This window comes from Rhinolophus ferrumequinum, chromosome 3 (genome assembly GCF_004115265.2).
Source record: "Rhinolophus ferrumequinum isolate MPI-CBG mRhiFer1 chromosome 3, mRhiFer1_v1.p, whole genome shotgun sequence".
Lineage (NCBI taxonomy): Eukaryota > Metazoa > Chordata > Mammalia > Chiroptera > Rhinolophidae > Rhinolophus > Rhinolophus ferrumequinum.
Window position 1 is genome coordinate 77258680 of NC_046286.1, and position 27808 is coordinate 77286487.

The window sequence follows — 27808 nt, forward strand, 5'->3', positions numbered from 1 at the left end:
GAATGTTATTTATTTCATTGTTTGTTAAAATGTGAGCCATTTGTATTAGAAAATTTCAATAATAAATTGATAGTTTTCTATCGAGTGAACTGTAACAAAAGCTATAGAAGATAAAAATGAAAAGCATAACATCTCTTGGCAAGGCTCACAAAACGTGTCTTAAGAGAAATCAACTTAAATATAAAGAGAATTCAAAGGCACAAAATATGACACTTGATTTTGGTGTCTTCAAAACCATATTAAAAGAAGTAGTAGTATTTATAACATATCCTAACCAGTGGATTGAAGGATTTTTACTGGTGGTGAAAGAAGGGAGTTATATGAGCAAAAACTTGGAGAACAGAAAACACAAGGCATGTTGAAGAACTAATGGAGTTCAAATACAATTTTATAATTGCATATGAAAATGAATGGGAAAATGGAGGCTATATTGTAGACATCCTTGAATACCAGTCTAAGAAATAGCTGTTTAAGTTTCTATGTAATGAAGAAACACCACAAGTTTTTATTTAAAAAAAGAAAGTTAATATGATCAGAGCCAAACTTTGGGAAGACGATTATGATAGAGTTGAATATAAAGAATTAAAACAGGCAAAGAAGAAAAGTGAAGAGACTGATTAAAAAACTACTCCACTAAAGAAGAAAGAAATCTTACCATTTGCAACAACATGGATGGATCTAGAGAACATTATGTTAAGTGAAATAAGTCAGACAGAGAAAGATAAGTACCATATGATCTCACTTATTTGCGGATTCTAAAGAAAAGAATAAGTGAATGAACTAATCAGAAACAGTTTGGGAGACAATGAGGAAAAACTGAGGGTTGCTAGATGGGCGGGAGGGGTGGGGGGTGGGGGGAGGGTGAGGGGATTGGAGGGCAGTCGGTGACCACAGGATGGCCACGGGGTTTGAAAATTAATCTGGGGAACGTAATTTGGTGGTTACCAGAGCGTAAGGGGGTGGGAGGGGGGATGAGGGTGAGGGGGATCAAATGTATGGTGATGGAAGGGGAGCTGACTCTGGGTGGCGAACACACAGTGTGACTTATGGATGATGTGATACAGAATTGCACACCTGAAATCTATGTAATTATACTAACAATTGTCACCCCAATAAATTAAAAATAAATTTAAAAAAAAAAAAAGAATACAGCACCATTAGAATAAAAAAAAAAAAAAAACTACTCCACTAGCTTAGGCAAAGGATAATGAGAACCTGAAAGTAGATAATAGTACTAGGTTGGTGCAAAAGTAATTGCGGTTTACAAGGTTATAAATAATTGCAAAAACCACAATTACTTTTGCACCAACCCAATAACAAGCATGGAGAGAAGGGGATGGATGTGCGAAAATTGTCGAATGCAGTTCTAAAGAATTGATAACTAATTAGATAGATTACCTAGTACAGGTGAGGGCCAGGCAGGCACGAATTGAAGCCAGAGGTTTTTAGCCAGGTTGACCCCCAAAATGGCGGTGCCATTAACTGAAATAGGGAAGCCAACAGAGAGCTGCTGCAGAAGAAAGACAATTTATATTTCAAATAGGTCAAAATCGATCTGAGATGTCTGTCTGAAGGGAAATGTGGAAATAGCTGCAGGAAATGGAAATCTGAAAATTCGAAGGGCAGATGAAGGAAGAAATATGTTAATAAATGAGTTAAAGTTAGATAAGATTTCTCAGAGTATTATTGCCCAAGCAGCGCACATGGAAAGAGGAAAAGGTAGGACTACCTACTTGAGGGAAGCCGGAAGATAAAGAAGAGCCAAGATGGGCACTACAGGGAGGCAAGGGAACTTTGGCCACACTGCCGTTGACACCATAAGAGAGAAGAACAGCAGTAAAGGGACATCAGAGTCTCCTCTCTCAAGGGAGACTGAATATATATGGTGGCAATTAACTCTGAGGGTTTTTGTTGAATTTTGACAACCAATAATGAAAGCAGACATTAGGTTAAAAGGGTGTGAGTTTACAGCTTTATGAAATTTCAAGAAGGCAAATAAAGAGTACTATCTTGATTACTTAGCAGGATTTTAATAAGTGTGTTTGCATTTTTGTTGTATATGATTTGTATAATTTATACTTCTTATGCAAAGTACCCTGTAAGAATCAAAATACCAAATCAAAGTAGCTAGTTCAGTGGCTTTCAAACTTTATTGATTACAACCACTGTAAGAAATACTTCTTTTTATATCATAACCTAGTATCCAAAAACTTATGTGTGTAGATCTATCCTGTAACTTTTATTCAATTTTATTTTCTTTCATAGTTAGATATAATTTTAGTCAAAACCCACTAAATTGATTTCATGACCAACTAATATTATCATTTAAGTTGGAATGTAATGAGCTAATTAACAAAGCAAATATATGATGAGAAGAGAAGGATTAAAATGCAAAACGAAGAAACCATCCAGAATAAAGAAGAGAGGCACTTTTTCCTGGGATAGAAAAATAGATTCTGAAGCATAGATGGAGGAGGCTGAGATATTTCTTTTCAATGACTTCCACCTGTGCAGTCAATGAGACGTAAGGGGTAAGGCATGATGAGTGATTACTAACTCACTTCCACATATTAGTATATTTCTTTAATGTCTCTTACCAAAATATGATAAACTTTTAACCACGATGGCAGTGCAGCATTGCTCACATACTCCCTGGAGTTTTCCACTGCCTACCCAAGGAAAGGTCAGATATTTTGGCAGAGTATTAGAAACTCTCTGCAATCTGACTACTTCTCCAGGCTCAGTGCCCTCTCCTCCCTTCTACAGTAATGCCAAGTTTGAGTTTCTTGCACTTTTCCGAACATGCTTAACACTCTTTCTTTTTATTGCCAGAGAGGAAAGGAAAATACCATACAGTTTCACTTATATGTGAAATCTAAAAAAAAAAAAAAGTTGAACTCGTAGAAACAGTGTAAAAGGTGGTTGCCAGAGGCTATGGAGTGGGGGGAATTGGGAGAGGCTGTTAAAAGGGTACAAACTTCCAATTATAAGATGAATAAACTCTGAGGATCTAATATATAAATGGCGACTATAGTTGATAGTTGACAATACTGTGTAATCGAAACTTGCTGAGAGTAGAACTTGTGTTCTCACCAAAAAAATTAAATAAGTAAATATGTGAAGTGATGGATATATTAATTAGGTAGAAGGAATCTTTTCACAATGTGTGTGTGTGTGTATGTATGTGTATATCAAATATATATATATATATATATATATATATAGAGAGAGAGAGAGAGAGAGAGAGAGAGAGAGACAGAGACAGAGACAGAGACAGAGAGAGACAGAGAGACAGAGAGAGCGCGCGCGAGCGCACAAAAGTGCTACTGGGAAAAATAAAACAACCTCAGTGAATTTAGAGTGACCAGGGTACCATTTTAGATAGGCTGGTCAGTGAAGTTCTTCACAAACAGATGAGGCTTGTGCAGAGATTCAAATGAAGTAATGGAGAGAGCCATGTGACTATCTGGAGAAAGGGCAGTCCACCCGGACAAAAAAATCAAGTGCACTGGCTGGAAGACAGAACCATGATTGGCCGATAACAAGGGACCAGGGAGGATGGAGCAGAGGGAATGAGAGGAAAGGTGGCAGGCGATGGAGTCAGGAGGGCTGCAGTGGGTAACTCAGTGCCATAAAGGCTAAAAATCTTATAATGGCAAGAGGTGGCTTGGAACAGAATAATGCAATGATGTTAGTGATGTAACACCAGCAACATCCGTACATTTCTCACATATGGAACGCGAGATAAAGGAGACAAAGTTAATTCTGGTTTATGTCACAGCAAATGGCAGCACAAAGTGGCCATTGACTGAGTTGGAGGAAATTACAGAAAGGCTAGTGTACTTTTTTTGAAAGTGGAGGATCTCAGTTTTAGATCTGTTAGGATGGATGAAATATCTACGTCCTTTAAGACTGAGTGAGATCACTTAGGAAAGAGAGGAGAGGACAGGGTAGGACAGGAGAGAAGAATCTCAAGACTGAAATGTGAAGCGTATTAAAAGATCAAGGACGTGACGTAGATCCGTCAAGGAGACCGAAAAGAAGAGCCAGGGAACTGGGATAGAAACTAGAAAGGGGCCTCATCCAGGAAGCCAGTTTATCTCTGTGGTATTCACAGGGGACGACGAATAGTAGCATACTCTAAATCGTATAAATTCTATTGAGGCCAGTTTGAAAATAGCAAACATAGGAAAATTAAAAGATGACCACAAAGAGGAAAAACACAAGGATTTCTGAGAGGCCCTGCAGACATTATGAGAAGTGAGAGCAGATAAGGGAGTTGTGAACAGAAAATATAAACTCTTAACTTCAAGCAGATGTGACCCCTCCTTCCTCCTTCATAAGTCCTTATATGTGATATAAGGAAAATGTTTAATCCACCACAATATAATAATTCAAAAAAGTTTATATCAACCATTCAAGGGGAATTATAACATTCCTGCATAGTAATTGAGGAAAATGTGTTACTGTAAAGGAATATAATTTAATTATGTTTTCACTCCAGAGTTTCCCTTGAAATGTCTAAGAATCTATTTCTAAGTGCCTATGATGTATATGAGTTTGTGTGTGTGTGTGCGCGCACACGCGCGAGTGAACGTGCAGATGCACTTAGCAACACGCTTTACATTAAAGAGCTAAAAACTTGCCAGAAAGTGTGAATTACATGTGTGGGGTGGGGGAGAGTCTATTTTTGTGAATGCAAAAAAATAAATTTGTTGGATAATGAGTTTGTGAGTAATAGATCAATTTATTCACATATTTTTGCAAAGGTTGGAGTTTGTTACTCATTCATATACTACTGAGTTAATGCATTAGAACGCAGTAAAAATAAGGTCCTAATGGCACCTGACCAATAGGAGTTGTGGCCTTGGTCTAAACACTTTATTGCTTTTTCAGCATCAACTGGGTTAGCAGTCCAAGAAAAAGAAAAATGGTGTTTTCAGCATTACCTTTTTGCGACAAAATGTGTGTGTGTGTGTGTGTGAGTGTGTGTGTGTGTGTGTTTATTCCTAAGTTTCCAATACACCTTGCAGTTTTATCCAGTGGGAATGCAGCACTATTTGCATTTCAGAAAAGTTTGTAACAACACCCAAACTACATGTTACTATAGCTTAGTTTTTAAATCTTGTCAAATCTTTCTTTTGCAGAGTAAGATGATGAGCAGTCGTAGAGCAAGCCTGACTGGCTGCGGTCTACCAGTGTTGTACTAAAAACAGGGCAAATTATATAAGACCAACTTACTAGAAAAGATCATAAAATTATCAGAACATCTCATTTATTTTCATGTGGAAATCTTTCCCCTCTTTCCTCACACTAAATCGCATTACTTTGTGTTTAAAGTAAAATGTACTTTGAAATCCATATGTAAATTAGAAAAGGCAGTCTTTTCTTTTAAGTGAAACATTTATTCACACTTCATATGTTGAAGTGCCAGTGGCAATTTGGGCTGAGTTTTCAGAAAAAGAATTTTATACCTTTTATGTTCTCCTTTTTTTTTTTACCTGAAAAGATATTTAGTTATACTTATTCTATTATCAGACAAATGTGCATTAATTCTAGTCATGTTTTTCTTTTGATTCATGAAAAATGGACACCTTGGCTGGATGTTTAACATTTTCATGGTTATCGTATAATTATTACAATTTTAACATGATCAGTGTGATGCATTGTTAATTCATCAAAAGCCAACCATATTTATTTTTTGAGTATCATTGGTAGTATTTAGTTACGATATTCTGTCCTTGAATGGGAACTTATAAATAGTTATAAATAGGCATTTATAACCACCTGAAATTAAATTCCAATCACCTAGATAATGGATAGAATTACTTACATTTATAAAATAAATAGGTTCAAATTTGATTTTCCATTTTGTTTTTGATTCAGCTTCAGCCCATCTTGTGTCATGGAAGGCCTCGATGATTACCGCTGCACAGCTTGTCCACGTGGATATGAAGGCCAGTACTGTGAACGGTATGAACGGTCATGACACATAGAGAATCATGATATATAGAGATCATATAATAAAGGATCGCGATAGAAAAGTATTTATTATGTTCATATTCTCTAGTTGTTCATATGCTTTCAAAACTAGTTTTATATCTGACTTTGTCTAAAGAAACAAACCATTTCACAATTAACTAATTTATGTTTTAAGATACATATCTATGGAGAGAGAGAGGAGTTTTATAAGAATGAATAAATCAAATCAATTTCCAAAAGCTTATCAGTAGTTACTAATATAAAAGTAGTTACTAATTTTCATTTTAGTTCAATTGAAAATATTGGCCAGCACTTACTGAATTCATGTCACTGTTCTGAACACGATGGCACTACACAAGAGTGTCCATAATTCACAATATAAATGGTATCAAGCTTTCTTAATTCGAGCAATTTAAACAATCAAGTGTTTGTCATTCGGTTCTCCTTTTCAACAGGCAAAGACTCTTTACATGCTTCCTCTCACCATACTTTTTACCCTATCTGATAACGCATGTATGTAGCTATTAAATTGAATTCTAACTGTAGCTTTGAATTCTAATTATAGCTTTACATTTATCATTTCATACAAATGGTAAATTAAGAAGCACAATTCCACACTGTCTACAATGGTTGTAATTAATATCTTCTAGATTCATATTTTCTACAAAATCAGCGTCCTTGATATTCAAGTTATCACCACTACTTTTAGTATGTTTAGGCATTATCTATAAAATAACAGAAAGTAACTAATATTAACATTATATGCACATGATAATTTTAGCATTATTGATAATAGCATAAAGATATTGTTTTGTTTTGTTTTTTGGGGGGGAATATTGGGGAACACTGTGTTTCTCCAGCGCCCATCAGCTCCAAGTCGTTGTCCTTCAATCTTGTTGTGGAGGGTGCAGCTCAGCTCCAAGTCCAGTCGATGTTTTCAATCTTAGTTGCAGTGGGTGCAGCCCACCATCCCATGTGGGAATTAAACTGGCAACCTTGTTGAAATCTTGTGCTTTAACCAACTGGCCACCCCTAGTATAAAGTTTTATAAAGACCTGTGGACATAGCCCAGCTCCCCCAACTTAGCTGGTCCCATTTTTCTCATCTATACCATCAGTATAGCTAATGTTCTACCTACTTTATACTACCATTGTGAAGATCAAGTGTACAGAGGACACCGTTGGTGTCCTGCCTAAACACCTACATGGAAGCCTCCTCTCCCACAGAGGGGCACAAAGGCCTGAGAGTTGAACCCACCTTCCTCCAGTGGCTCATAGCCAATGACTAACTGGTATGAGAGTACAAAAGTCCAGCTCCTTTGCCTCCAAACTGAACAAATTTTGAGATGCTGTTTATGCTCCAGAGTTTTCCATGGAATCAGGCAGGGAAATTACCTGGAATCATACCATTGTTTGGATCCTTTCTTTTCCATGTCCTGATTCACCCACTCCTCTACTGGATTCTTCTTGGGTCACTTCCTTAAATTATTAATCTCTTTGCAAATATAAACCAATATTAATTAATTTTATCACGACCCATTTAGGAATCTTCTTTTGGTGTACCCAGAGATAGTTGTGTTAGTAATGGAAATAAATAAATGACTAAATAAGTAAACTCAAGTTTTATAAATTCCAATACAGTTTCTATAAGTTTACAAAATATGTTTCCAAATAATTATATGTGTGGTAACTCTAAACATAATATTTCATACTTGCATATATGTATACAGAGAGTGCCAAAGTAATGTATACACATTTTAAGAAAGGAAAAAACTATTAAAATTGTAATACTCAATATATACTGATAACAAAAGATGAATACATGTCACATTTGACTTCTGCAATTATAAGAGGTGCTCAAAATGGTTACCATCAGCATCCAGACACTTCTGATTACGGCAGACTACTGCTTGAGCAAAGTTGATCAAAGTGTCCACTTGTATGTGTATCAGGGCATTCACAATTTTCACCCCCAGTATATGTATTAGGGCATTCACAATTTCCGTGTCAGTAGAAAATAGCAATGAGATAATTCAAAGCATTACACAATTCAAAACTATTTCCCTTTGTTTTGGAGATATATACATCATTTAAAAAAAATTTATACACACACACACACACACACACACACACACATATACATATATATATAAAATCTCCAGCAGTGTGCTTTGGTATTCATGCTTAGGCTCATATTAATTTCATGCCCTTGTAAACTCCAGTAGGATGACTAAAGGCATCCGTGAACACCAAGGAAATTATCTGCAGTAATTTATGAAGAAAAATGTTTGACAGCATAGCTACATTTATAAATTGAAGTTAATACTATCTATGAAAGCATGTATATAGAAAAGACTAGCAGGGTACCCTGAAATGTCAATTAATGTCTTAAGGCAGCGTGATTTCAGAAAATTTTTTACTATCCATTAATGTTTAATCAATAAGAATTGACAGTTTATATAGCATATAGATGAGCAGGGTCATACACTTGAATTGTTTTTGCAGTTCTCAAATGTTGTTATAGCTCTACATTTATCATCTCTAACATAAATGATCAAGTTCTATTTCCCTGAAAAATTGCTTTTATTCAGCTAAATTAAACCAAAGGTCTTGGTTAAATTTTTATTGTAACCTTCCAAATAAATTTGTTCCACTTCTGAGAGCTTTTTAAATTATTTAAATCACCTTATGACCTGCCCAAACTCATCAGCTCAGGTCTAAAACTGCTTAAATGTCTTGAGTGTCCCTATAATATAGAACCCCCTCCCCATGATTTCTCTTAGTTGCTCTTGTAATAAACTCTTAGAGCGTTTAATCAATCTGAACCTGCTTAAAATAGAATTTTTTCACCTGTTAAACAATTTAAGTGGATTTATTTAAATGACACTTTTATTGAGCATTTGTAATATTATATTGAAAATAAAATAACAATTAAAACCATACACATATAAAAGTTTATTGTTACAGATAATTTTCTTCTTGCTTTGTGTTTTCTAACCAGGACAGAATGAATTCATTTTCACAACCAGCCATGCAAATTTGTACAATCCCAGGTCACTAAAGATGGTCCAGTATTTTCTGGCCAGTGTTAAAACTTTTAGCTTCAGCTTCCTACTCTCTCAACTTCCTCCCATACTTGCCTTTTGAACAAAAATTCTGACTGTTGACTATATTTAAGTTGACTATATATATGTAATTTATTGTTTAATCTGACTATATATATGATTTAGTGTTTAAGCTGGGATACTCGAATGAGAGACAGGAAGTGTTTTAATAATTAAGCCAGGAAAACAGGTAACCTGGGACCATCCTGGGTAAACCACAGTATATGGTCTTGCTAGCATCTTGTCAAGTTACCACTTCCAGTAACATAAGCAATAGTGGTATATACTTGGGTGAATGAATGCATAGATGGGTGCAAGTGTCATTGAATGGGTTGTATTCTGGGTTCATTCAGTTGGATTTTCCCTCTAATTTCTCAAATTGCTGTTATATATTTTATTTGCATAATATTAAGCCAATTCCATGGGTACACAATGAAAAATCCATCTTGAGAAAGATGTGCTAGAAAGGAACGACCAGTAGAATTAAATAGAAAATCTAGTTTATTGTCACTCAGCTTGCTTTTCACTGATTTGAAAAATTAATTGGTTGAATGATTTGGTCATTTTGATCCCTTAAAATGTATGAGTCTAGGAAACCCCAGGAGTCAATATATAATTTTATTCATTTCTAATTTAAAAAAAAAAAAAACACTTCAAAAAAGTTCATGATCTAGAGCAGTTATAGGCAAACTATGCCCCACAAAATGTGGCCCATTACCTGATTCTGTATGACACTCAAGCTAAGAGTGGTTTTTGCAAGCAAACATTTACAATCAATTGGATGATAGGAAACACTAAATTTGAACTCCAGTTAAATTCTTTTGGTACCTCAATAACCATTCCATTCTCCTTATTAGTGAATTGGTTTTACTTAGTAGATTATCGTTACAAAATCATTTGTACTGAATTATTGTCATTATTATTATATTTTTAATTCCGTCAACCCCCAAAATTTTCAAAATTGTATTTCTTCTCACTACATGATTTTGATATTACCTCTTGACCCACAAAGCCTAAAATATTTACTATCTGGATCTTTACAGGAAAAGTTTGCTGACCCCTGATCTATTGATTCTTGGTATTCGTTTTGTTTCATTCAAAACAACTCACACAACAGCAACAGAGACATGACATTATTAATCCCCTGTGCTTTGTCACCGTTTAAATCTAGGTGTGCTCCTGGCTATACTGGCAGCCCAAGCAGCCCCGGGGGCTCCTGCCAAGAATGTGAGTGCGACCCGTATGGCTCAATACCTGTCCCCTGTGACCCTGTCACAGGGGTCTGCACCTGCCGACCCGGAGCCGTGGGACAGAAGTGTGATGGCTGCAAGCACTGGCATGCACGCGAGGGCATGGAGTGTGTTTGTACGTATACTAACGTAGCTATGAGTTCTGGGGCCTTGGTTCCATTTCTGTCTCATTTCCAATTGAGAGAGACATTTTTATTTTTTTTTAATACGGTAGCTAGTGGTACTTTTCATTCTTTCTGACACTGTCTATCCCCCTTCTGCTATTTGCCTGCTGTTTTTGTCTCCATCCCACTGAGCCAAGAACAGCTGAGAAAATCCTCAGCGTGCTTTAGTCAGTCCATTGAAGACCTACAACAAAAACTCCTGAAGGCATATTTTACTTTTATTTTGTCCATCTCAGAGTTGGCATTGCCTTTGTGCCAGATTAAAGATCTGCGTTTATTAAATATTTTATAAACTTCCTGAATTTGTAATTGGCTGGACAGACATTTTAAACCTTGAATTACAACTGACTCTTCTTTTCCTAGCTGCCACAGAAATCCATGGGCTTATTGTTTCATAACTTTCTCTTGAACTACAGTACCTGGAAGCAGTGACAGTGAATTCAAGTATTTTTATTCACATGTACAATAAGTGAAGAGCAGAGCAGTTGTTTGGCTTTCTCTCTCTCTCTTTCTCTCTCTTTCTGTCTGTCTCTTGCTTTGCCATATTAAAAGTACATTGTATCAGTAGTTATATAAATTTGGTACACGAATAATTTCATCAGCATCACCAAAAGGTTACAGAATACCTTCAGGCAAAAGGGGAAAAAAAGTCTTAATCAGTTTAAAACCAAATTTTTATTTTTGAAGATATTTATTTATATGTAATAATAAGCCCTAAATATTCACTAATCTAAATGTTTCTTTTTAAAAGGGAGAGGCAAAAGAGAGAAATATAAAATCCATACCCAAGGAACTATCAATGACCTTAATGTAGAAGAGTTAAACTAAAACATGCATATTAACACACACATTTTATCTTTTGCTGGAAATGTGTATTTACTCATTTTATCTCTATTTGATGAGAGCAGACAGTTTATGTATCTTTAGCTAAAATTGGTTAATAGGTTTGGCCTTTTCAAAAATACTCAATGCACTCATTTCAGCTGGAGCTTCTTTGGCTTGGATGCAGTGTGTGAATTTTTTGTGACAGTAAGCCAGTAGTTATTATGCATGGGGGACTCTGGTAGAAGTGCAGTATTTTGTACTAATTGCTAACAGAAAGATCTGTAATATAAGCTGCATGATTTGCCCCTTACATGTGCCCAGCTATAATGATCTGAATTTAGTACTGTATTCGTTAATATTAGACACAAACTTATCCTGACACTTTTATAGGCAAAGCCTCAGAAACATTTAGTCATGTTAAATATAATCATAGTCTTTGAAATATTTGCTTTTGCTCCCATGCATTTTAGGTAGAATATCACTTTATAATCTCATGCGTATCTCTATTGTTGAATTCGAGAATGGTTTAGAGGGATTTGTGGGGGGCAAGGGGGTCCTGATGATAAGATAGGCGTTAATATGCACAGAGCAGTTATTGCACCCTTACTAAAAAAATAATTGTTTGCATAATATGAATATTCCATGTCTCTATACACCCTTGAAATCTTCTCTATCATAGTGAATTAAATGTGGTTCTAATTTGCATCTCATTTTTACAGTTTGTTGCTAGACATTTCAGTCTTTTGGGGGGCAAATAAAAGTAGCTTGTGGTATAAGTAAAATACTTTGTGTCAGAATAAATAGCAAATCATTATGTAAAGGGCATATTTCCCCATGTGTTTATCTTATATCTGCATAAATTAGACTTATACAGAAGCTTTGGGAAAAAAAAATCCCCATAGCTGTCACATTCATAAGTCTTTTCGATCCATTTGGACAGATGTTAGTATATTACTTGGAGCATGTATAAAACTTACCCTTCACTTATGGAAATGTGCTTGTACTTTATTCCTCAAAAAGCAAATACAGAGACCATAAGACATGGGATAATAATAGTCCTTTGGACACAAACGTAAAGTAGAATGCATGAGTTCTTGAAAGAGCAATTAAGTGCATTTTCATTTCAACAACTGAAGATGAGAAACCAAAACAGATGGGCGAGGGGTAGAATAAATGAGAGAAAACTTAGTATGCATCATGCCTCTTGGCGTCCTAGCTTACCAATTTATTCTGTAGTAGTGTATTGCAGTAAAATCAGATCTAGTTCTGCATTCCAGTGTCTGATCTATTCTTGTATGAAGTAAAAACTGAGAAAACTTTTCCCTGGAAATTTCTGGAACCATCAGTAACTATACCATTATCAGTGAGCTAACTGAATTCCTTCTTGAAAATAGGTAGGTTGTAAATTATAATAAATTAGAAAAAGGGGCTAGCATAAGATTCCTAAAGAACACACTGCCCCCCAAAAAAGCATGGTGAGATGTCATATTATCAAGTACCTCTCAAGCGCTTGAAATTAAAAAATAATAATAATAATTTCCTTCCTTATATCCTGGGAACATCTGCTCCAACTACATCTACACTAGAAGTTAAATAGAACTTTTAAAATAATGATAAACTTTGGACTCAGTGAGAAAGGAACCTTTGTTTTCGTCATAACCTTAAAAAAAAAACTAAGAGTTCTTACGAATACTTGTTTTTTAACTTATGGATAGCAACTTATGAGTTTCCAATCTGAATTTGCACTCTAAATCACACACAAAATCATTGTAAAATTTGGAAAAGTATATTAGTTATCTATTGCCGCCACTCCAAAATTCAATAGCTTAAAAAAACAACAGTATATATCCTCAAGATTCTGTAGGTTGGCAATTTGGGCTGGGCTCCACTGGAAAATTCTTTTGTTGTCATGCCTGGTGGGGTCCCAGATGGCCTCATTCACGTGATGCGGCCTCAGCTATTATAGAATGGTTAGACCTGCCTTTCTCTCCTCAAGTGTCTTCCTTCCTCAAAGAGGCTCTACAGGGATTATTTACAAGGCAGCAGAGTTCCAAGAAAGTGGGAGCAGACGCTGCATACCCCTTGAAGCTGAGGCTCAAGAGTCACACAGTATCCCTCAGAGTGTGTCATAAAGCTAGCCCAGGTTCGAGGGAGGCAAACAGACTCTACCTCCTAATGGGAGGAGCAGCAGAGAAGTGGTAACCATTTTTATTGCACCCCAGAAATGAGTATTGCCTTTATCTGTTCAGTAACCCATCTGCGTTGTTTCTTTCTTGATAATATTTTTCATCTTTTTTCTTTCTCTCCATCCCTCCATTCCAATAACTGTTTCCTGGGTCAAAACTGAATTACCTCATGAAAGTACCGTAACAGTCACCTGTCTTCTTGACATTGATCACTTTCTGCCTCTTCAATCACAAAATGATCTCCTCCCTCTAACCATTGTTGTCATTCTAGTCTCCAGTTCCTCATCCATCTGCCTGGTTCTCCATTTCCTATCACATAGCATGTTGTCACGTTCAGGTGTTTCCTATTCAGCCAATCTCTCCCTCCCTCCCTCTGCCCCTCTCTGCCTCTATCCCTCCCCCTCTCTCACTCTTTCTTCTTCTTTCCCTCTCTCAGTTCTTTCCTTCTAATTCCCTGATCATCTCTGAAATATTTCTTGTTCTTCTTTCACGGATAGAACAACTATTTATTGATTGTTTACTATGCAGACGACAGTCTCCTAGGCACTGTAACCAAAGGGGATTAAGGTCCCTTCTCTGGTGAGGGAGTAACAATGTATAAATAAAATAGTAAGATAGCCCACAAATGCATGAGTGTTGAGGTAACAAGACAAAAGAAATACTGTAGTGATTGGTGAGGATAATAATTGCAGAGTCGTCACAGACTTCCCCTCAGAGGAAGTAACTCTTGAGCACTTGACCTAAATATCCAGGAGCCACATCGGGGGAGATGGAGGGAGATGAGTTCTAGGCAGAGGAGACAACAAGCAAAATGATGTCTTCCAAACCCTTGCTCCCTTTAGGACCGAGCATCCCTAAATTTCATCATCTGGTCCTGTGGTTCTAAACCTTGGCAGCATGATAGAGTCATCTGGAATCATTTAAAAAATACAGATGCCTGGGCCTTCCCACAGACCCATCAAATCAGATTCTCTGGAGGTGAGGAGGGAAAGCACCTGGATATCTGTATTTTATAAAACCCATTTGATTCTAACGTGCAGCCCAAATTGAGAACCACTGACCTACAGTGGTGCTTTTCAAACATGAACATTCATGGATCACATGGGAATCATTCTAAAATGCAGATTCTGATTCACTAGATCTGGGGTGGGCCTACGATTATGCATTTGTAATAAGTTCCGAGGTGATGCCCCTGCTGCCAGGGCAGTTGCTACTCCAAGTGTGGTGCACAGACCAAGAGTGTCAGTATTCATCTGGGAGCTTATTAGAAAAGCACATTCTCCGTCAGAGAATCGGAAACCAGGGGATTCAATCAGCTCTGGAATCAGAAACACTGATGGCCTGGTCTTAAGTGGTTTAAGGATGTCCTTCCATGATTCCGATACCCACTGAAGTTTGAAAATCAGACTGTGGCTTGGTGTTTAGACAAAGTCAATTTGGCACCTAATTGTGATCCAGGTTGTGTTTCCTGTAATTGTTTCATGTAGACAGGCCTATTGAAGCTTCTCAAGCGCTGGCATTGACCTGAGGGGGTGATGCCACACTGCTCTCTTTTTGTCACTCGCTTTCCATGCAGAGGAAATTCTCTTTCATTCTGGCTGGGAGAAGAGGGAGAGATGCAGCTCTAGTTCCAGACTTCAGTTCCTTTGTTCACTCAGCTTGTGAAGTCCCTGCAGGTGATGCTCTACTGTTACAGGTGTCACCTGCAAGGATGTGATTTATTAGAAGCCCTGCTGCAGCGGTTTCTTCCCTGAGAAGGGATATTGTAATTCACCTTTAACTGCTGTCCTATCGAAAAATCATCCTCTGTACTGCTTCTCTTTGTTTACAAGCTTCAGTTAATGGTTTTCTCTCCATTAGGCAGCTCAGGGGAGTACTGTTTAGAGAACTAATTGAATTCTTACCAGTTTTGATCATGATCCAAAGCTGCTCCAGTCTCCGTATTTTCTGTTATGTACTTTCCTCTCTTCTAACATGTGTGTAGTTTTGATACCTCTATGTACAGAACATGAGGTAGAAAATATAACTGTGTACATGAATGCCATGAATATGACAGTCCATGCTCTTTACATGGAGAAGCTGTGTCTCATTACTGTGAGGCAAAGAGTAGAAAGAAATTTTTGAGCTAAGTTTAAACAAATATGTATCTTTTTTTAAATCCACCAAAAGAATTAATATATTTTAATTTTAAAAATTGCACTATTTATGACATTATTTTGATAATGAAGAAATAATCCATTTTTTTCTCTCCATTAACTCTACTACCAGCCCCTCTCCACCACCACCAAGCTTGAATAGTCTCTCTTTATAATCATTGAAAAGACTATGCATGGGTAGAACATCAGCACCCTTAGCTACTTAAATAACTTTTTTTATGGCCCTTAGCAATTATTTATCTACAAGACTGGATTAGGTTAATCATCAAAGTACCGTGTTTCCCTGAAAATAAGACTAGCTGGACAATCAGCTCTAATGAGTCTTTTGGAGCAAAAATTAATATAAGACCTAGTATTATATTATATTATATTATATTATATTATATTATATTATATTATATTATGTCAATTATATTAGATAAGACCTGGTCTTATAGTAAAATATGACCAGGTCTTCTATTAATTTTTGCTCCAAAAGACACATTAGAACTAATGATCTGGTTAGGTCTTATTTTTGGGGAAACATGGCTATGTAAACAAATATCACTGTGAGAAAAAGAGTTATAAAAGGAAAAGTTCTTTCTTTTGAATAAAAAAAAATCTCAGTATATGTCAAGCTAAAACAAAAATAAACATACAGTTTTTGCATATGTAATACATGAAGCATGTGGAGACCCAATTGCTATAGATGCTCCACCGTGCAATCTAATGTAGCATGGTACACTTGCGTGCATTTTTAGACTCTGGAGCGTGTTGTATTCCCTAGTTACAGATTTCCTCTAGATTGATCATGTGGGAATTTCTGGGGCATTAGAATGTCATATTTCACATTTTACCTCTCCTTTACTACTTCTGCAATACACTAATTTCCTTCAAAATCCATTTGTTCCTTCTCTCTGGTTCCTCAGTTTATATCATTCATATTTCAGGTTCGGGGTGAACAGGAACGGTTTCTCTCTTGTTGTTCTTTTAATTTTTTTTCCAACGGTCATTCATTGAAAAACGTTAATTATCTGAGATGAGGAGCATCACCTTTCACAGAATTATGCATAGGCCATAAAATATTTCATACCTGAAATCTTTGAACATCGGCCTGGGGTGCTCCGCGAAAGTAAATATTCTCTGTCGTTTCCCTTTCACAGTTTGCGGAGACGAATGCACGGGCCTTCTTCTCGGGGACCTGGCTCGTCTGGAGCAGATGGCCCTGAGCGTCAACCTCACTGGCCCGCTGCCTGCTCCATATAAAATGCTGTATGGGCTTGAAAATAGGACTCAGGAACTAAAGGTAGGTTGGAGCAGTAAGAGCAAGAGCCAAGGAAAAGATGACAGAAGATTCTGTAAGAATTGGTAAATGCTCTTCCCATTGCCCCAAATCAAAGGAAGCACCTGTTAGGGAAATTCAGAGACTGTCTTAATCAGTGTTTTTCAAACTTGAGAACTATAATACACAGATTGCTATTAAGGAAAAGAGGCCGATGTACCCCCCAGTGTTTGGCCTAAATCACTTTTATTATGTTACTTAAATATAGGCAAACATAAAATCAGGTATGAAGTTCTTATACTTATAGCTCTATAAAATCAAAACATATTAATCCTTACAAAAGCCTAAAAACCAGTAAAATCAAATTAAAAACATTAATATAAAATAATGGATGATTTTCGTTTAAAGCAAGTTGCTGCTTGCAACAAGAATATGATACAGACTACTTCCATGCAGGTTCTGTCATCGGCACGTAGCATGTGGTAACTCACTGCTCCTACCTTTCCACGATTTGAACTAGAGAGCCCCTAGCAAGGGGTCCCAACTGATTTGGCATCAGTTGACAAGTTAGAATGATTTATGTGCTCGATCTCCCATATGATCAAACATGCATGCAAATGTAGGTGCTGAAATCAGGTGGTCCTTTCATCTCTCAGGTGCCCAGTCTGTGTTCCATAAATTCTTACATTAACATTTCAGTTGCTTGGCAAAATGAAAACACAAAATTAAATTTTTTATACTAGAGAACAAGTAGACCTTTGAAGTACTTCATTAAGAACTGATTTGAGAAACACTACTCTAAAACATTGTTAAAGCTTTCAATATTTAATGGAATGGGAAGAAATGTTAAGAAAACAGGTTCATTTGATGACAGATGACTACATACGCATATACACTATCAGTCAATTATCAAATATTAATTGAGAGATTCTGGAATGTCCTAGTATTGCACTTGATTCCCTGGGGGTTTCATGATTTCTATAATGTAGTCATTACCCCCCAAGAAGCTTAGAGTCTACGGTTAAAAAAGGTAATTAAACAATATAATTAAACATCTAGCAAAAGAACATAATTACCCTATTTTGTAAAAATTTGACACAAAATAGACTACAAAGATGGAGAAATAGGCAAGATTCAGAGTAACCAGGGAATGCATTATTAATGAGAATATAATTTGTGTTGGAACTTGAAGAATAGACATAATTTTAATAGACAGAGAAATATTGGTGAGGAGTGGGCATTGTAAGAATATAGGGAATATATTCTTTCATCCGGGCCATAGCCTTTAAAATAAGAATTATTATCCCTATTTAACAGAAGAAACCAATAATGATGACAGCAAGAACAAGTAACATTTATTGACAAATATCTCTGTGCTAGGCAATTGACCAGTCTTAGATGAATTATCAGATATAAATCTTGAAGAAAAAAAAAACAAAAAACTCCAAAAAGTAGGAAAAGAGTACTGTATCATCTACATTTTTTTCAGATAGGGAAACTGAGGCACAAAGAAGTTACCTTTGAGACACAAAGTCACATGGCCTCTAGGCGTAGAGCTGGGATTTGAATAGAGGTGGTATTACTTTAGGGCCTGTAAGAATGAAACCACCTTGGCAAAGCGCAGAGAGAGAAAAGAACTCTGTACTCCAGTGGCGAGGTCTCCCTGACCCCTGGCCTGTATATATTCGTGCCATCGAATCTAAGAGAGCCACAGCAGAGGCAGAGGGGTGAATTAGCAAGGACTATCTGGCAGACATTACAAGTCAGGACTGCTAGCAAAAGATAAGGCTGGAGACTTGAGTAGGACAGGTGATATGAAGGGACAACCTCGAAAGCCAGGCAGAGGAATCTAAAGTTGACATTACAGGCCCAGTATTCAGGAATGGGAAGAGGTTTAGCAAAGAAGATGCTGACCAGTTATTTTCCTTATACATGGAGCAAATACAAAGAAAGAAAATTAAACTAGAAAAGCAAATACTTCAGTAGGACATAATTTTTTTTAAATAATACTTAAGTAATAGATGAAGTACTCCTCCTTTGGTAGAGGTTCCAATCTGTGGTCATCATCTAAGCCAGGGAATTCAGTCACCTACTTCCTTATGGATGGATGGTCAAAATGACCTTGATTTGCCTTAAATTCCAATCTTTCTTGATTGTGTATTTGTTTTCTTCCATAATTTATTTAATATCTGGATACTTTGAATCCCATTTTAAAACCTTAAGGAAGTTATTTACCTTCTTTGTTCAGTTCCTTTAACTGTGTCAGTGCTCCCTGAGTTCCAGCCAGAGAACACCAGGAACACAAATGTGATAGAACAAAATTGGGTTTTTAACTCATTGCAACAAGAAGGGACACTGCACACTGCAGGGCATTTTGGGTGTTTCGATAATAGGGCATTAGGAAAAACTCATTAGTATTTGGGTTTATGCCAGGTAGTTTGGGCCAAGTTCAAGGAAATAGGAATTTGCTGGATTGGGTGCTATTAGGAAGTGGGAGTAATTCCATAATCAAGTATTCTAATGAATCTTATCTAGAAGGAGGGAAGAACAAGGAGAAGCTAAAGGTACAATTAGGAAGGAGGAAGTGGTTACTCATGTCAGCCAGGAAATGGGATTTGGGTACTTTGTGTTTTGCACAGAGATCATGTTTTGTCTGTGCTTAGACAAGATTATGGAGTGGTCTTATTTTATTTCATTCATCACTGTCACAGAGTGCCCCTGTCTAATGGTAGTGTTCTGTGAGATTGATTAGGTTCAATAGGAGAAGAAAATGGCTTAGTTGTGAGTGCCAGGCCAGCTCCTACCAACACTGAGATCAAGCCAGTTAGCTGGTACCTGGCCAATTCTGTCAAGGACCACCGTCCTCTTTTTAAGCTGTAAATGTTATCTCTGTTAATTAAAATGGGAGCCTTAAAGAATCAACGTCCATCTTGACTCTACCCCTTACTGGCTGTGTGATCTTGTGTAAGTGTTTAACTTTTTTCAAGCCACAGTTTCCTCATAAATAAAATGAAATAACATTTACCTCGTAGAACTGTCACGAGAATGAGGTGAAAAAAAGAAAAAAAAAAAAGCCAGGCACATAGTAATTTCTCAATAAATTACTGCAATTTGTATTATTTGCCAGCATATTCCACGCCGTGCTTTGTGTATATATACATGCCCAATTGAAATGGTTTGTTTCTCTGTTCTTCAAAAGTGAGAAGGTTAAGTTTTTTGTATATAAAGGAAAAATGTGTTCTGTTAAATGTTCAAGCTCATGACCCATGCAATACCATTTACTAAAATGTATAAATGAATGAAATCTTTTTTAGCACCTGCTCTCACCTCAGAGGGCCCCAGAGAGGCTCATTCAGTTGGCGGAGGGCAATCTGAATACTCTCGTTACAGAAATGAATGAGCTTCTGACCAGGGTAAGTTGGCAAAATCATAAATTTTCTTACAGCAGAAAGATCATGTAAATTAAGGAAAATTACTTCAAATTTCTGAAATGCAAATCTTGTTCTTCCGAATTCCCATTTTGGTGCATAAAATAGATGTATTTTTGATTTGCTACTTCTACCTCAAATAAAATCTGAGAACCCAGTAGTATAAAAAAAGTTGGAATACTTGGGAAGTGTCAAGAAGAGTGGCTAAAAATATCAGAATGACAGTACATTTTGAAAACTATAACAAGTAGCTTCCTTGGTAAAGTTTTTTTATCAATTCTGAATTTCAAAAGCTCTGTCTTTGACTGTGTAAGGAAAAAAGAACAACAAATGAAAATACTGGTAGTCTCTTTGAACTCATGGAATTTTTGCATTTGTATAGAAATACAGTCTAAATCAGTATTTTTCACACAAGAGGAAATCTTCTTTATTGTGAAAAATCAAAGTGTTCAAGACACTTTTAGAATCAGAATGTGAAGTCCATGTTGCATTTATCAGACTTTTTGAGGAATTGGGAGTTTTAAATTTTCAAAGCTGCAAGAGGGTTAAGGTTCTTTTTGCTGGTAGAGAATGAAGAAAACAACATAAAGTCCGCCATCTTGTGGCAGAAAAATGCATGAACCGGAAAACTGGCCTGTAATTCAGGGATCCAGTTTGATTAACTACTAAGAGCTTTAAATGACAAAGAATATTGGAGCGAGAAGGTTCTTACAGATTATGTAGTCCATTTTTTCCTTTTTTTTTTTTTTAGGAGAGATACCTCAGACCATGATAATGAAGTGAATTATTAATGTCCATACAATTCACTAAACCTAGGGACCCAAGCAAGCCCACTGTCCTGGTACTGTTTCTACCTCACCTTCTGCTGGTTTAGGAAAATTTTCATAGGGAAATCAAATGGGCTTCTGAACACATAATGCTAAACAGTGGCCCTGATGTTGCAAATAGCGTACTAAACGCTTTTCTCATAATCTCATACCAGCAATGTGAAATGTACAGATACAAAATAGTTTCTTGCCAAATATAGTTAGACATTAATTAGAGTAATGAGTACATTTATCTCATATTAATTCAATATTTAATAATTTATATTTGTTCAGTGAATACAACTGCATAAGAAATTTTAAATGCATAGCAGAGAAAACTCAATTTAACAAATACGTATAATGTTTACCACATACAAAATCCAAGTTAAGTGGTAGAAGATGAAAGATACAAACGAGTCTCAGTCCCTGTCGTCAAGGAGATTGCAATCTTGTCTGTGTGAGTGTGTGTGTGTGTGTCTGTGTGTGTGTTGCGTACATAAGCATTTAGGCATGGAGGACAACTGCAAGTAAATATATAATACAACCTGAAATAAAATAATAAAACGTACCTGAGAAATACCTACATATGGAATAGCTTGATCTTGTTAAAGGTAATTACGGAAAATCCCATGGAACAGGTGGCATTTCATTCATTAATTCAATTAATAGTTATTGAGCGTCTATAATGCTCTAGGCACTGAGAAAGAATGTCACATGCTGGGAATAGAGGTATAAGCAAAACTGACACATTCATTGCCCTCACTGAGCTGATTATAGCCTAATGAGCTGAGTCTAGAGACACAACAAATATTTTAGTAGGAGAATCAGTTCTTTATTATATCTTAGACGTCATCCTTGCATCTTTCCAGCAGACTCTCCCGTACTAAATTTTTTAAAATATACTTTATATTTTAGAGAAGTTAAAGATTCAAAGCAAAGTTGATTGTAAAATACCAAGAGTTTCCATATACCCCCTGCCCCTACACAAGCATATGAATGTGTATGTGTGTGTATCTTCTTTGATGTCTGTTCAGGTCTTGCTATAGACTGAATGGTGGTGTCCCCTCCAAAATGCCTATGTTGAAATCCTAACCCCCAAGGTGATGATGATATTAGGAGGCGATTCACCTTTAGGAGGTGATTAGGTCATGAAGGTGGAACCATTGTGAATGGAATTAGTACCCTTATAAAAGGGACTCCAGAGAGATCCTTTGCTCCTTCCTTGTCATGTGAGGACACAGTGTAAATAAACGGCCTATAAGGCAGGATGTGGGTCCCCACCAGACACTGAGTCTTCTTGAGACTTGATCTTGTGCTTCCCAGTCTCTAGAACTGTGAGAAATGCATTTTTGTTGTTTATAAGCCCCCTAGTATACGGTACTTTTATTAGAGCAGCCCAAATGCATCAAGTTTTTTTCTCATTTTTTTTAAATGGGTTGTTTATTTTCTCATTATTGAGTTTGAAGAGTCCTTTTTATGTTTTGGGTATGTCCTTTATCAGGTATGTCTTTTACAAATATTTTCCCCCAGTCTTTGGCTTGCTTTCTCATACTCTTAAAAGTATCTTTCACAATACAGAAGTTATTAATTTTAATAAAGTCCAGCTTATCAATTATTTCTTTCATGGATCATGCCTTTGGTGTTGTATCTAAAAAATCAGTGAAATACTCAAAGTCATCTAGATTTTCTCCTATGTTATCTTGGCACTTTATAGTTTTGCCTTTTATATTATACTCGGTGGTCCAATTTGAGTTAATCCCAAACTACTTTTTAAATTTTTTTCCCCTTTGGGATAGTTTTAGATTTACAAAAAAGTTGCAAAGATTGTACAGAGATTTCCTGTATACTCCATACCTACTTTCCCCTACTGTTAATATCTTTGTATGGCATGTTTGACACAATTAATGAACTAATACTGAGTCATTGTTATTAACTAACACCTATACTCAGATTTCTTCAGTGTTTACTTAATGTCCTTTTATTATCCCAGTATCCCATACAGGATTCTACATGACATTTAGCAATCATGTCTTCTTAGGCTGTGTCCTCTATATTGTGACTCTTTCTCAGACTGTCCTTGTATTTCATGATTATGACAGTTTTGAAAAGTTAATTTATTTTGTAGGATGTCCCTCAGTTGAGGTCTCTCTCATGTCTGGAATAGAGTTATGGATTTTTGTAGAAAAAAGCACAGAGATAAATTATAATTTTTATCATATCATGTTAAGGACCCATGAACTCAATATACAGTATTACTACCATGTTTCCCTGAAAGTAAGACTGGGTCTTATATTAATTTTTGCTCCAAAAGATTGCATTAGGGCTTATGTTCAGGAGATGTCATCCTGGAAAAATCATGCTAGGGTTTATTTTCCAGTTAGGTCTTATTTTCGGGAAAACACGGTATTGATGTTGATCTTACCACCTGACTGAGGTAGTGTTTGCCAGATTTCTCCACTGTAAAATTACTCCCCCTCCCCCTGCTTCCCACTCTCCAATACCATTTTTATATGCCCAGCCTTCAGATTTTATAACACAAAAAACCTAGAAATAAGACTGCTGAAAGTAGAGATCTCCTTGATGAAAGGAGGGCGGGGAGGAAATGGAAATCTTCACTTCTTAATTAACCTTGACCCTACCACATTTATAATTAGAAACATTACCATTGTGGAGATCTTAAATACTCAGTCAACATGATCAATTCTTTCTTTCCCTGTGGACGATCTGTATGATCATCAAAAAGTGAATTAATACACATGGAATCATAACTAGAGGGGTAAAAGACTGAAATAGCCAATAACATCAGCCTAAGACCACCAATACATTTCTCTCCCAACCATAAATGATCCAGCAATTGGACCAGAGTAAGAGAAGTTCAGTAGCTATGACTTCCTATTATCCATGGCTACCTTAGGAGGCAATGCCTTTAACTAGGCCTGCACATTAGAATTACCTCATGCCAGGTCTTACCCCCCAAAGTTTGTGACATAATTAGTCTCAGGTACAGTATGAGCCCTGGGATTTTCAATAGCTCTCCAGATGATGCTGATGTCAGCCAAGGTTGAGAACTACTGTGAGCCTCTAGTTATCTGATGGCTCCAGCTCCCTTTCCTCTGGAAAGTGCCAAACTCATTGTATAGCCAACCTTTTTGATGCTCCCTTTCTCTGCTTTGTTGGCTGACAAGTTGCTTTTTGCTTTATAACTACCGTGTTTCCCCAAAAAATAAGACCTACCCCAAAAATAAGCCCCAGTTAAGATCGTCAACCAGACAGACACATTTAGTATGTTATGACAATATTCCAGAAGAAGATGACATGACTGTATTTGAATAAATGTAGATTCTTGTATATGAAAAAATGAGATATCCCCTGAAAATACTCCCTAATGCATCTTTTGGAGCAAAAATTAATATAAGACCCAGTCTTATTTTCAGGGAAACACGGTAATACATTCTTTAGATTTGTTAAGGCATTTGGCGAGTCTCATCCTGCATCTGGTGTGGGAGCTGCCCTCTCTCCTCCAAGTGCATCTATATACCAGGGGGTGCCAAAAAAATGTACACATTTTAAGAGATGTTATCTATGTAGTACTTTTCAAAATTGAATTGAATTATAGTAACAATGTGTAGTAAGACGTTCACTCAAAAGATGGCATTAATCAAATGAATGGTAGTCATTCATTGTATTGCAATTTTAATATAGTTTTTTTTCCTTTCTTAAAATGTGTATACTTGTTTTGGATATAAATATATATATATATTTATATATATATAGATATATATATATATATAGATATATATATATATATAAATATATATTTATATATATATAAATATATATTTATATATATATAATTTTTTCATGGAACAATCTAGTTCTCTAATAGTCCCTGGTAAAGAGAATGATATCCATCCCAAAGCTAACATTTAACAATGTATTTTGCGTAGCTTAGTTAATATGTAATTATTACATAAGCAAAATATTACATAATCAGTATCTCTTCCAATGTATTTACATTTATTGTCATTTTATTTCCCTATTGGAATATAAGTGCCTTGAATATGGGAATCATATTTAGCATATTCAAGCTGTCTACCAATGTGTATGGAATATTGTAAAGCTTTTTGATAAAAACTCTGTATACCTCTATAGCTACTGCCCTCAGCACCCTCTTTTGTTTCACAGCCAATTTTTTTGAAAGACTTGGAGACAGGTCTGCGTTCACTTTTTACTCCACCCCAGTATAGATTTCCACTCCCAGCCTGCTGCTAAAACTATTTCTACAAGATGACCAAGTGACAAGTTTGTCACTAAATCCAATGAAAACTTTATTTTACTTGAACTCCCTGTAGCAATTGCCACTTTTGACACATCCTTCCTTCTTGACATACTTTCCTCTCTGTTTTTCTCTTGATCCTCTGACCTTTAATTCTCAGCCTTTTCCTCTGCCCATTCCTCAAAAGTTTGTTTTCTTGGGGTCCGGTCCTCAGTCTTAAAGCTCTATCTTTGGGCTTCAATTGCCATGTATATGCTGATGATTCAAAAATCTGTCTTTTTAAGACAAACCTCATTCTCCTGCTTCAGTCCTATGTCCCTAACTACAGACTGGATATCTCAAGTTGAACTCACCAACTTCCTCTTAAAACTCCTACTTTTCTCCTGCAGCACCTTAACGATTTGTCCTCCAAAACCTACCCAGTCTCCCAAGAGGGAAATGAATGAATCACCCTCTTCTATGATCTCTCTCTCTCCGAGCCTTATTCAACTTCAACCAGTTGTTAGCCATATGGCAGAGTAAACTTTCTAAATTACACATCGGATCATGTCACCTTCCTTCACATTCTTCAAAGGCTCTCCATTTGTTCAGGATGACATGTGATGCTTTCCCATTGTCATCTGATTCTTGCTTAACTCCCCAGCTTCATGTCTCCCCCAACTCATTGTCTCGTCACCCGAACCCTGATTCATTGAACATATTCGCCGGAATCCTAGAAATCCTCTTTGATGTGTCATTCTTTCTTATCACCCTCCCACTTAGCCAAACTGTTACCAAATGCAGTGGGTTCCACTTGTGTGTGTGGAGCTCACCTCCACTACCCCACTCTTGTCCAATCTTTACAATCTTTAGTTTGTGATTACCACCTTAGCTTTCCAGTTAGTCCCTCTGCTTTTAGACTTGTGTTCTTCCCAGTGTAGCCTCTACCGTGTAGCCAGAATGCACTTTTGCTATTCCAAATTTGAATATGTCACTCTTGTGCTTAAACTCTTCCCTCTAACTTTTCATTGCTCTTAGGATAAAGGCCCAAATCCTCCCCTGATCCACGTCGCCCCCCACTAGTGTCCTGAGCCATCTGCTCTCCAGCCATACTATCCATCGGTTATATCATCCCACCACAGAGTCTTTTCACACATGTTTTCTTTATCCTTGAAGTAAATCACATGTTCCTACGTTTTGTTTTCCTCTTATTAACCCCATTTTACCTGTCAAACCTTAGCTCATGGAAGTGTGCCTTATGAGAGCCTCCTGTGACATTCTAGGTATGACGAGATTCCGTCTATAATTGTCTCATACTACGTATTCTTTCTTGAGTTTGTAATTATAAATTTATTTTCATGATCATTTGACAAATACCTCTCTGCCCCACCAGACCATAAGCTCCAAAAGGGCAGGAAGCTTGTCTTTTTTATTCTCTCATCACAATATCACCAATATCATGCACATAGTAGGTGTTCAGTCAATATTTGTTTAATTAATTAACTAGTTGTGAAAAAAATAATAGCATTTGAACAACCAGATAAAAGGTAAAGAAACTCAAAATAAGCATTGATTTTTAATTTCTCTAAAATCAGGTATATATTTATAATTCTATTGAGTTGGATATTTTGCTTTCTTTAATAAATTCCTTTTAAATGTTTATATTTTACAAGCAGAGGATGTTATGAATTAGACTCAACTGTATAAAATATCAAAATTTAGCTTTATTTACATTGTCTTTTGCTGCATATGAAAAATCAAATTGAAGTGAAGATTAAGCATTTCCAAAATGATAAAATTAGTTTTTAAATGATTTAACTGTCAGTAATACTGTGTGCTTACAAATGCCTTGTTTATAGCTTTAATAGGTATAATATAAGTTGCCAACAATATTTTTTTATTTCTGCTATTATATTTTAACAGAGAGAGGAAGAATGTATGACAAATCATACTTGTTTGGTTTGGAATTTTTAAAATTGACACCTGAAATATTAGGGTAAAATTCCACATGGAACTGACTTATCATTCCACAGGGCCAGTTGGTTGCTGCCTATCTCCTTGGGTGTCTGTCCTAGTAGCACGCCTGAGGTGTACTTACACTTAAATATACAGAACAGGTAGTGTTTGAAGATGACCCTGGAGAATATCATATAAATGATTAGAGCTGAAATTTATGTTTAGTAGGAAACCACATAAGTCTGCAAATGCAAAGGTGAATGACATCTAAGCAATATTGTCTATTCAGTAGTTAGATTTGCTCCATTAGATTCTAGTTTTAACATAAAGAAGGCAGAAAATGAAAGACACTAGTAATATACAACCAAGAAAATTATGTGCAGATTTCAACTGGCACAATACGAACTGCTCAAGCTAAAACAGGAAGTAACAGCTA

General features: G+C 36.3%; 1 protein-coding gene across 2 annotated transcripts in view; it reads left to right on the plus strand.

Moving 5' to 3' along the window:
- Positions 1-27808, plus strand: part of LAMA2 (laminin subunit alpha 2) — a 527500-nt gene that overhangs the window by 383695 nt on the left and 115997 nt on the right. For both annotated transcript variants that reach the window (XM_033102537.1, XM_033102538.1), the window contains exons 31-34: positions 5887-5973; positions 10257-10450; positions 16809-16951; positions 20242-20340. In XM_033102537.1, coding sequence (XP_032958428.1) covers positions 5887-5973; positions 10257-10450; positions 16809-16951; positions 20242-20340 — 523 coding nt within the window. The remainder of the gene's footprint in view (positions 1-5886; positions 5974-10256; positions 10451-16808; positions 16952-20241; positions 20341-27808) is intronic.